The sequence below is a fragment of the Manis pentadactyla genome, chromosome X (assembly GCF_030020395.1).
Source record: "Manis pentadactyla isolate mManPen7 chromosome X, mManPen7.hap1, whole genome shotgun sequence".
In the NCBI taxonomy this organism is placed as follows: domain Eukaryota; kingdom Metazoa; phylum Chordata; class Mammalia; order Pholidota; family Manidae; genus Manis; species Manis pentadactyla.
The window spans coordinates 102267830-102280309 of NC_080038.1; the positions used below are offsets into that span (position 1 = coordinate 102267830).

Genomic DNA, 12480 nt, shown 5'->3' on the forward strand with positions numbered 1-12480 from the left:
GCGCAGACAGGGTTTCTGCTTCCTGCCCGGCTGCTATGGAGTTAATCTCCGCTGTTGCTGTGGGCGTGGCCTGGCTCGGGCAGCTACTCCAAAATGGTGGAGTCGCGTTGGAGCAGGAGCTGCTGGGAGGCTATTTATCTCCGTAAGGGGCCTCCCTGCTCCCTGCAGCCCAGGGGTTAGGGTGCCCAGAGATCCCGGATTCCCTACCTCTGGATTAAGTGACCCGCCCTGCCCCTTTAAGACTTCCAAAAAGCACCCGCCAAAACAAAACAACGACCACAAAAAAAAACAAGAAAAAAAAATTTTTTTAATTAAAAAAAAAAAAAATTTTAATTAAAAAAAAAAAAGGTGGTCGTTCGTTTTTCTTTATTCTCCGGTGCCAGCCTCAGGCCTCTGCTCACCGGTCTTTCTGCCCTGTTTCCCTAATATTGGGGTCCCTGTCCCTTTAAGACTTCGAAAAAGCGCTCGCCAAAACAAAGCAGCAAAAAAGCAAAAAAAAAGAAAATGGTCGCGCGCTTTTCTTATGTCCTCTGTCGCCCAGCCTCCAGTGCCTGCTCACTGTTCTTGCTGCCCTGTTTTCCCAGTATCGAGGGCCCTGCACTCTGTCCCGGATGGCGGGGGCTTGGTGTTCGGCAGTCCTGGGCTCCGTCTCCCTCCCGCTCTGCCTGCTCTTCTCCCGCCGGGAGCTGGGGGGAGGGGCGCTCGGCTCCCGCGGGGCCGGGGCTTGTATCTTACCCCCTTCGCGAGGCGCTGGGTTCTCTCAGGTCCGGATGTGGTCTGGATATTGTCCTGTGTCCTCTGGTCTTTATTCTAGGAAGGGTTGTCTTTGTTATATTTTCATAGATATATGTTGTTTTGGGAGGAGATTTCCGCTGCTCTACTCACGCCGCCATCTTCCCCGGAAGCTCGCTTTGTTCTTATATTCCACAGATGAGTGAAATCATTTGGTACTTGTCTTTCTCCGCCTGGCTTATTTCACTGGGCATAATACCCTCTAGCTCCATCCATGTTGTTGCAAATGGTAGGATTTGTTTTCTTCTTATGGCTGAATAATACTCTATTGTGCATATGTACCACATCTTCTTTATCCATTCATCTACTGATGAACACTTAGGTTGCTTCCATTTCTCAGCTATTGTAAATAGTGCTGCAGTAAACATAGGAGTGCATATGTCTTTTTGAAACTGGGCTCCTGCATTCTTAGGGTAAATTCCTAGGGGTGGAATTCTTGGGTCAAATGGTATTTCTAGTTTTAGTGTTTTGAGATACTGCTTTCCACAATGGTTGAACTAGTTTACATTCCCACCAGCAGTGTAGAAAGGTTCCCCTGTCTCCGCATCCTCACCAGCATTTGTTGCTCCTATTCTTTTCTATGTTGGCCATCCTAACTGGCATGAGGTGATATCTGATTATGAAATGAGGACATAGTTTTAAATAAAATTGAATAGATTGATGGTTTCTATTCTAGGCAAGCATTAGGAATGTTCTCTAATAATACATTTCTAAATATAAGTAATCATTAGACCTAAGTGTTATGCACATGAAGCAGTGCAAATTTTACTCTTGTCTCCTTTTAACTCAGGCAAGACAATTTGTTCTTTTACCTTATAATTGACTGATATTTTAATACCTCCACAGTACAATACAGTATAATTGTTTTCTCTTTAAATGTTTAGTTATTCAAGTGCTATGCAATAAACTCCTTGAGGACTGCTCCAAGTGTGTGCAATCCCAATAGTGAAACCCTTTGACCAACTAATTATTTAGGCTGCTACATAATATTCTGAGCTTTAAATTATTTCTATATACCTGTAAAATTATGTGTCCAAGTTATAATTATCATATTCACTTTCTGTTGTCATTTCTATTTCTTAAGCATGTGGTAAAGTTTCTAACAGCTTTCATGAGCTTATAAGGATATTAGATTTTAAAGAGCTTTTAAGAAAAGTATTATCTTGGGATTTTGCAGTGGATCTTTCTAAGCTGATGAAACTCTTGAGTGTGTGTTGTTTTTCAAGAAGTCTTAGGAGCTGTGTCTGATGAAGTAACTTTTGGCAGTAATAGTTACTCAAACTGAACTTGAGTATCTAATTTTATAAGAGAAGTTTTTATTTTTTCCACAGTCTATTTTAGAGATGATATATTAGTTGACTTGCAGTTTTACTTCCTACATTGCAGCTCCTTAGACTTCCAGAAATTCCAGATTTCTTAATTAGTGCCCTAGTATGTAGTTTAAATACTTGTTTACTCATGTTCTTGCTTCATACAATATCCACTTCTGCCAAATTTCTTCCACTGTATTGTATATATTATTACTGATATAAAATATCAAGGAAAAATTCTAGCTATTTACCAGTTGCTAGTTCCAGTGTTCTTCCAGCAGTCACTAACATGGCCACATGAAGTACCTGGGACCATCCTGCCAAAGCAGTTAGTATTTAGGACATGAAGGATAAGAACCACTAGAGGAGAAAAGTGATGTTGTAATCAAAAGCAAGGTGATTCATTTCAAGTGGAATATCATGTTTTTCATAACATATTACTACTAATAATAATGTCCATTTAGCTCTGTGCCACGCACTGTGTCTGAGGATTTTTCATAAGTTACAGCTAATCCTAATAAGAGTCTTGCAAAGCAAACATTGTTATCCTCTATTTGTAGATTATTAGACTGGAAATCAGAGATTCTATGGCATAACAGCTAGGATTTTAACCCATATCTGTCTGATGCAAAACATTTCCATTCCTTCCATAATTCCAAACTGAAATATTAAAATAGGCATGGAATAATGTAATGCAGTGGCTCACAGTGTAACATTGGTGTCATCTTCTAAACATTTTGTTATGAACTAGCTTCTTTTTTATTACAAAAGTCATACATGTTCATAATTTAAAAATCTAAACAGTACAGAAAGGTATAGGGTAAAAGTGAAAGTTGCCCTCCCTGCCTTCACACGTCCATCCCTTTCCACTAACCCACTCACCCACTCTCTGGAGATAAATGGTATTCTTTGAATCCTTAAAGAAATTACTTTTGCATATGACATTATATATTCTCTCTGTCTCTCCCTCCCTCTCTCTCTCTCTCTCACACACACACAAACACTCTGGAAATACACACAAATGGAATTACGTGAACATATGGTTCCATAACCAGCTTTTTATTTTTTACTGTATCTTGGATATCTTTCATATTAGTGTATAGAGAACTACTACATTTGTTTTAATAACCATAAATATTCCACTATGTGGTGTACCAAAATTTGCTTAATCACCCCCTGACTAATGTACATTTACACTGTCTTCAAATGTTTTTGGCTACTAACAATATCTGTCTGTGCATCTATGTATATAATCTTTGTGCACTTACACATCTGCAAGATGAATTCTTAGAAGTCACTGACTTATAAGATGCAGGCATTTAAAATTTTAGTAGATATTGTCAAATTGTCTTCCAAAGAGGTTATATCAACAACAAGAGTGCCACTTTACTCACACCCTTTGCAATGCTATATATTATTAGTCTTGTTAATCTTTGGCAGACTGATAGGCAAAAATTTTTGCATCATTATTTTCATTTGCTTTTCTTAATTATTTCTGAAGTTGAATATCTTCATATATTTGTTGGCCATTTATATATTTTCTTTCTATGAACTTCTATACTAGTTTTATTTTTTCCATTTTTCTAGAAGTATTCTTTTTCTTATTAATTTGTAAGATTTTTTGCATATTAAAGAAATTAAACCTTTATTGTGTGTTGCAAATACTTTTACCCAGTTTGACATTTATTCAGTGAGAAATTTGTTTTTGTATTTTAAGTAATTTTGTTTTTATGTACTCAAATATTTCAGTCTTTTATTTTTGTGGCTGCTGGTATTAATGTCACACTCAGAAAGGCATCACTCAGGCCAAGATTATTATTTTTTAATTCACTATATTTTTTCTGATACTTTTACAGTAGCAACTTTTTGTTTAATTTTTAATGTGGTAAAATATACATAAAATTTACCACTTCAACCATTTTTAATTGTACAATTCTGTGACATTATGTACATCCTCAGTGTTGTACCACCATCATCACCACTATCCATTTTCAGAATCTTTTCATTATCCCAAACAGAAACTTTGTACCCATTCAATAGTAACTCCCCATTCCCACCTCTCCCCAGCCCCTGATAACCTGTGTTTTACTTTCTGAATCTATGATTTGCCTATGCTATGTGCCTCATTTAAGTGGAATCATACAGTATTTGTCCTTTTGTGTCTGGCTTGTTTCACTTAGTATAATATGCTTAGGGTTCATCTATGTTGTAATATATATCAGAATTTCATTCTTTTTTATAACAGTAATATCGCAATGTATGTCAGTAACATATTTTGTTTATCCATTCATCTATTCATGAGCAGTTGAGTTGTTTCCACTCTTGGCTATTGTGAATAATTCTGCTATGAATATTGGCATACAAGTAATCTGTTTGAGTCACTGCTTTCAATTCTTTTAGGAATATACGTAGGAGTGGAACTGCTGAGTCATATGGTAATTCAATATTTAACCCTTTGAGAAACCGCCATACCATTTCCTACAGCAGCTGCACCATTTTAAGTTCCCACCAGCAATGCATGAGAATCCTAATTTCTCCGTATCTTCACCAACACTTGTTATTTTCTATTTTTTTATAACAGCCATCCTAAAGTTGTATGTCATTGTAGTTCTGATTTGCAGTTCCCTAATTATAAACAATGCTGAGCATCTTTTCATATGCTTATTGGCCATTTGTATATCTTCTTTGGAGAAATGTCCTTTGCCAATTTTTCAATTGGGTTGTTGGGAGGTTTTTTGTTGTTAATGTGGCTTCATTTTTATAACTGGAAATTTTAATCAATTTGGCATTGATTTTGGTATAGAGAGTGAGATAGGGATCCAACTTTATTTTTTTCCAAATGGTTTGCCATATTTCGCAAATCCTTTATTGAATAATACTTACTGATATGGTGTCCTAATTTATATCATCTTTAACTGTGATGTGCAAGGATATATATACCTTCCACCTCTTTGAGAGATTGAGATATTCATTGATAAACATGTCAGGAACGTGATATTGAAAGGTTTTAACACATGTAAGAAAACACTTTTATTATTCTCCAAGTAATCAGAGTTTCCCTATTATTTTCAGAGATAGCAATACCATAATGTATTACAAGGTAGGTTAGACTATGCTGCCATTCAAAACCAATCCAAAATCTCAGTGACATAACATAAAAAGAGTTTATTTCTTGCTCAAGTCAAGTATGAGGCAATCAGCTATTAGCTTTCTTCCCAGAAGTGATTCAGGAATACAGCCTGCTGCTACCTTGTTCCAGCTCCAATAGGAACAAATGGCTTCTAGGATTGTCTATGCAGAGGCAGAAAGAAATGGAAACACTGGCTTTTAATTGTTTGCAATGGAAGTGACACATCATTTCCACTCACACTCTCATTTGCCAGAACTCACTTACATGATCCCAACCTAGCTATAGGGGAGACCAGGACTCTTTGTCTTTCCATGTGACCATGGGGAGGAAATGGAGTGGAGAGCACATAGCATTGCCTTTGTCCCACTCACCTTATGTATTTGTGATGTTCCTAAAAATGCACAATATTTGTAATTCTATCAATTTAAAATGAACTGTAGAGAAACTCATTTAATAGGTAAAATCCACAGTTCTTTTTAAAGAATCTCTTTGTGATATAAGTAACACCCTAATTTCCTATTAGGTTCTCTTAAGTGGAAAATGATCATTGCTGATATTTAGTTGAGTGTTGGCTGTGTGTCTGCCACCATTCTAAATGCTTTACATGTTTTTAATCCTCACAACATCCTATGCTGCAAGTACTAGATGTGCAGATTGAAGCACAGCAAGGTTGTTTTTTGCTCATTTGCTCAAAATATCACATAAGTAGGCAGAGTCACCTGAACAGAAGACTTACTTATACTTCATGTTGCAGGTGCTATGTAAGTCATTATTTGTAAAAGTCAACATCTGATAACAATTAGAACTTTTATGGTTTGGTTTGCTGCTGTTAGCATCAAATCTGAAGATCTTGAAAGTTTTCTAAGCATCTGGATTAAAATCCATCCTAGATAAATAAGAAGAAAATTATATAGTACTAACAATTGTTATATTCATTGTGCCTTAGTGACCTTGCACAATTTTAAATCATTCATCAGATTTCGTGACATGTCTAGCAGACATGGCTTTACCGTGAAGCTAATGAAGCCTCGGCATGAGGAGCCCTCCCATGCATAGGTCCCTTCCAAGATCCCTTTGGTATTCTTTTGTATTTTGTATTCTTTTTCATAAAAAGGGCCTCCAATTAATATAACCTTCAGGCTTCTCTTAACATAGATGCACTGCTGGCTCTTAGGCACAATTTTGTAAGAGAGATAGCTCTCAAACGAAAAGATCAAGAGTACATGCCTTGAAGCTAGATGTCTGGATTAGAATCACTGTGTGACTTTGTTACTTAATTAACCTCTAAATGTTTTAGCTTTCTCATATTTAAAATGAAGGTTTTGTTTGTAGCCACTGGTCTGATCCATTAGCTTAGTAGTTGTTAGTGCTTTGAATGAGTTTCCTTAAACACCTGGAGCCAAGAAAAGGAAAAAAAATTACTTTCTAGCTCTTGTGGATTATATCTGTGTTGTAGCACCCCTTCAATGCTTACCCAGGCCATTTTTGACTCTGCCTTAGCCTTCACTTCCTGCTCTTCAGAGCCTGATGATCAGCCAGAGGTGAACAATTAGTTTTCTCAGACCTTTTATGAGCGTGAGTCCAACACTGGACATGCATGTGGCCTTCTTGATTCCCCAGTGTACCCAGGAGCTCTTTAAAGCCCTGTTCTCCCCCATATCTTTTCCCAAACCCTTCCTCTCAGACTTTTTGTTCTGCCTATTGCTTGTCCCCACATTATACTCTGCCCAAGCTGCTCTGGCTGATGCTTTGCCTTTACCTGCTTTCAGCAAAAGCCCCTGGGAAAGCTACCCCAGTGGTGGGAATGCTCCATATTAGATGAAACAAAAACAAGCCCTTGCATCTGTCCTAGAGGAAAATGCTTGTCAAGTCAAAACACAACAACATCTTTGAGAATAAGGTCTGTGTTCTCCCTCTGGTACTAGCAGCCTTCACCAGGAGTGTGAAATGCCATCTCCATGGCTGCTGTTAATATGGGAAGTTGGCGAGCAATTTAAAACCCCACAGCGCACTTTTACCACAATGCAGCAGCTTCTTTCTTCATTAAGTTCTTCCCTGGTCATTTTAAGTTTTTGTCTAGATTTCAGAGTTCTGGAAAAGTTGATTTGAGAGTTTTTCCCAGCTTATATGTTTGCTTTAGTGGAGTAACATTACCCTGCAGTTTCCTACTCTGCCATTTTCAGTGATGTCACTCACTTGATCCATTTTTGATAAAGCTTCTTGATAGTATCCAAAGTTAAGTGTTAGTTAATAAAGCCACTTCACAAATGATTTCACTCATTTGTGGAGTACAGAACAAAGAAAAAACTGAAGAAACAAAACAGCAGCAGACTGACAGAACCCAAGAATGGGCTAACAGTTACCAAAGGGAAAGGGACTGGGGAGGATGGGTGGGAAGGGAGGGATAAGGGGGAAAAAAGGGGGAGGCATTGCTATTAGCAGACATAATGTAGGGGGGTGGGGCACGGGTAAGGCAGTACAACACAGAGAAGACAAGTAGTGATTCTATAGCATCTTACCACGCTGATGGACAGTGACTGTAATGGGATATGTGGTGGGGACTTGATAATGAGGGGAATCTAGTAACCACAATGTTGCTCATATAATTGTATACTAATGATACCAAAAAAAAGACAATAGAAAGCAAGTGTTTTTGTGAATTTAGATAAAAGGAAACCCTTGTACACTGTCAGTGGGATTGTGAACTGGTATAGCCACTATAGTCTAGTAAACAGAATGTTCCTCATGTAATTGTAGATTAATGATACCAAAATAAAAATAAAATAAAGCCACTTCAGAGGAAATATACTTTAAGAGAAGCTTTAATTCCGTGTATATATTTTGCTCTGTCTTGTAAATTTTGCAAATAATTGACAATTAAATTAAAAAATAGGAAAATGTATCTTTCTACTTCTTTGAAGTATAACAATGAATTGTTTACTTGGCACCATATAAATGACCTTGAAAATGTGTAGATTTACTTTGCTCCACTAATAAAAATTAGAAAATAAAACTAACCAAATACAGGTTTGTAGTACCAGCCCATATCTTGACGTTATTGGTAGCATCTGTTTGATGTCTTCACTGTTACTACAGTAACTGCAGAAGTTACTATAACATAACATTGATGAATGTGTGTGATGAATTGTAGGGAAGAGGGAGAAGATGAGGCCTAGTGTTAATATTATAAGGGAAAAAAACCGTCAGCTTCTGTGATACGAAGGAGAGGTAAATATTTAACTATTTTACAATACTTACCGTCTGCTTTTTACTTTTAGGTGATGTTATAAAAGCAGCAAGTAAACTGGACAGACTGCATGTCATTGTGATCTTGGATATCTTTAATTTGGGTAACAATAAAGTAAAAGTCTATTTGCATAAAATTTATAGTCCAGATAATACTTCTTAAAAATTGGAAAATGAAGTTATTACAGGTTATAAAGAAGGCACAGCTTTAAAGATATTCTATCATTTTGTTTGTAATTTCAATAACTGTCTCTCAGCAAGAATATTACATAAGCTCTAAAGTTAAGTGGTTTTATGTTCATGTTGTATTTGAGCTAACACACTTCATTTTAAATTTGTTACTGAATAGGTCATCAAAACAATTTTTGTGTATCAGGAAAATTTAGTGATAATTTGTGTTTACTGTTCTATTTGTGAAGTATACTTTTATTCTAAAGCCTCAGCATTAGACATCCTGACTACAAGAGTAACTTTTCATAGACATTTAACATCCTTCCACTTTTATTCACTTATAATGGGAAATGTTGAATTGCTAATTGAAGATTAAATTCTCCTAAATTGGTTAACCTGCTTTGTCACAAATAAGGTAGTTTCTGTTATTTTCAAAAACACCCATGGGTTGTTAAGGTCCAATTGTTGTGGTCTTTATTTTGGTCAGCTGTACAATGAGTGTGCTAACTTGAATTGTTTTAAGGCTTTCCACTCCCTATTTTGGCTTCATATCCTTTGAATTTCTAAGTGTTTTGACCAGTGTGTGATCTCAAAGCCAGAGGTTACAGTATGTCCGTATTCTTGGTATGTTCATTTGTAATTCTGGTACATGTAATGTGAGTTTAGTGAAATTTTATCTCATATTAACATTTTAAGTGCTTATTTTGGAAGTATAAAACAGAAACTAAGGGAATTGGTTTTATTCCGGTTGTCTGTTATACTTTATTTTAACTATAAATGGCTATTCCATATTTGCAAGGCCCTGTGGTTGACATCTGTGGTCAATTAGATAAGCCAAAAAGACCATCACGAGTTAAAAGTTATTCTGTATCAAGATGAATCTGATTGTAGTTAAGCCATTAACTTGTGGGGTTTCCTTCTAGCCCCATGGTCTGTGACTTCATCTGCTATACATTTTAAATGTATTGGGCAGTTTACATACCTAAAGATAGATGCTGAAATTGTTTGTAAATGTGTTCAATCTTTTGTTCTTTATAATTGGGTGTAAATGTTAATTAAAATAGTGAATCCTCATGTTAAAATTTTGAGTGTAATATTGAAGAAGTTAAAGCACAATAACTTTTTTGGTCTCCTGTCTTATTTTGAATGTACTTGATGTCTTTACTCCATATTTTTGGATTATGAGAGACCTACATGTACTTGTTAAAGAAACCAGTATGATTCTTCATATGGGTTGAGGACTGTTTTTTAAGTGAAATCTGGGTTTTTGTATTAAGCTATTATAAATTTTAAAAGGCAATTCATTATGATTGAGATTTTGTGCCTCTTTATCAGGGCCCCTTACACTCCCCACCCAACCACCGCAACCCCTCCCCCATGGCAACCACCAGTCGCTTCTCAGTATTAATGAGTTTTGTGCATTTTGTTTTGTTTTTAGATTCCACATAAAAGTGAAACCATAAAAGATAATTCAATTTTAGTGCCACATAAAGGGAAGAAGTAAATATTTAAGTAGCTATAGACTAAGAACCTGACATAAAAAGTCTATTTCAAAACTACAACTTGAACAAGGTGTAATTTCTGTTCTCATATGGAATGAGAAATCTGAGTCATTTTTTTAAACGTAGGATCTTTATAAACAACTTCCCTGGCAGTTTATTTTGTATACTAGTAATGTTTCTAACCAAACTTGGAGTGAAATATCTATGTCCACGTTTCTGGCTGTTGCATAATTTGATAGCTACTATGTCAGTTTCCTAAGAACAATAGCAAATTACCATCAGAAGAACTTATCTTCAAATGGCATTAAATGTTCATTAATTCCAAAGCATTGCAAATATACCACTGCGATGTCACCTTATTAACAAATCAATTAGTAAATTATGAAATATGACATAGTCTACAAGACAACCACAGTCTCTCACTGAAGTTTCTGATTTTAGATGGCCCATGAAATATACACATTGAAACCCTTTGGTAAGCTTTTGAAGAATCTAAGCACATGTTCTTTCTGCCACTTTTATTTCTTCGTTGGAATTAGCCTGCATTCATTTTATTCATATTAAGCAAAGGGCTTTTAAGAAACTTAAAACCCTTATTTGGCAACATTGACATTTAATGCTAGATACCTTCTGCCAATATGGAGCATAGATTATAATCAATTCTATTGTTTTAAAGTCATTTATCTTGTTTATATTTGAGCTGGATGTTATTTTACTGTTTATCTTTTCAGGTACATTTCCTTTTTTTTTTCTTAAAGCATTCCTACCCAGGAATTTTCAGGTATACTGATGGGAGGTGAATTATGTATTAGTCCTGCTTATTTCAGTAATCATTTCTGTAGTAAAGAAATTTTAGGAAAAAATATTTAAAATTAATAAAAATGATTTGGGGATTATTTTAAGATTTCAGTTATTTGAGATTATATTTAAGTCAAGTTATATTATATTTGTGTCAAGTTTCCAAAATAGAAACATTAGATATAAACTTATCTCTTGGTCCTGATCATATCATCCACACACCATATTATCCCTCATTCTTACACTATGATGTTGATACCTCTTCTAGCTCTGTCTTGCTTTCCTTTATACTAATGATAAAAGGTAGATTTTGAAAAAGCATTTAAAGCTAGCCACAGTTCTGTCCCTAAACCCCTGTGGAACCTTATGGAAAGCCACTTAAACTGCTTGATCTTAGTTTCCTTACTTGTAAAATTTGCAAAATAATGATCCCAGCCAGTTCTGATTCTTTTGGTTTATTAACACATTTATTAGAATTCTGAAAATGTCTTTGTATTATATTCGTGTGCTTCATGAAAATAAAGTTTTCTTTGAAGAACATTTTAACATTATGATTAGACCATTATCAATTATAGCAGCTCATTGTAAAAAAAAAAAGAAGTATTTTATTCCCAGTTCTTTTTACTGCTAGTGTTCTTTATAATTTGTTGCCTATTCTATTCAGTGATCTTTTTAAAAAACAAAAATCTGAAGTATTTTATGTTTTTTAAGTGATATGCACATTTTCATTGAAAATCAAGCAACATTCTTAAAAGAGTTCAGGTATCTCTGGTGCTGTTTTGAGATTAGTGCGTCTGGCTCCTATTAGCTTAGGATCTAGCAGCTGCCCCTAACAAGGCTTTAATATCTATGCTGTAGATGGGGTACTGAAACAGAAAAAGACTATAGGCACACCTTGGAGACATTGTGGGTTTGGTTCTAGACCACCACAATAAAACGATGACCACAACAAAGCAAGTCAGATGACTCTTTTGTTTGCCAGTGTATATAAAAGTTATGTTTCCATTACAATCCATTAAGTGTGCAGTAGCATTCTCTAAAAAAGCAGTACATGCTAACCATAATCTGAGCTTTCAGAGTCATAACCACTGATCTCAGATCACCATAACAAATATGAAAGAAATGAAAAAGTGAAATATTGTGAGAATTACACAATGTGACAGAGACATGAAGTGATCCAGTGCTATTGGAAAAATGATACTGATAGACTTGCTCAACATAGGGTTGCCACAAACTTTCAAGTTGTAATAAAAGCAGCAACTGTGAATAAGCACAATAAGATGAGGTATACCCCAATAATTCACAATCACAATATAAGTTGGTCATGTGGACAGTAGTACAGCATGGAGAATATAGTCAATAATTTTGTAACATCTTTCTACATTGATAGATAGTAGCCACACTAAAAGGGTTGAGGATTTAATAATACTTGTAACTGTTGAACCCTTGTGTTGTACATTTGAAACCAATATAAGATTGTATGTCAATGATTCTTTAATAAAAAAAAATGAGGTATGCCCATAAATGATTT

General features: G+C 35.5%; 1 protein-coding gene across 1 annotated transcript in view; it reads left to right on the plus strand.

Annotated features, from left to right (window-relative positions):
• RADX (RPA1 related single stranded DNA binding protein, X-linked) overlaps positions 1 to 9767 on the plus strand; it is an 82767-nt gene extending 73000 nt beyond the window's left edge. Inside the window, 1 exon segment of the mRNA XM_057495380.1 lies at positions 8511 to 9767. Within this exon segment, the coding sequence (XP_057351363.1) occupies positions 8511 to 8641 (131 nt within the window). The 3' untranslated portion in view covers positions 8642 to 9767.
• The last annotated feature ends 2713 nt before the right edge of the window (positions 9768 to 12480 follow it).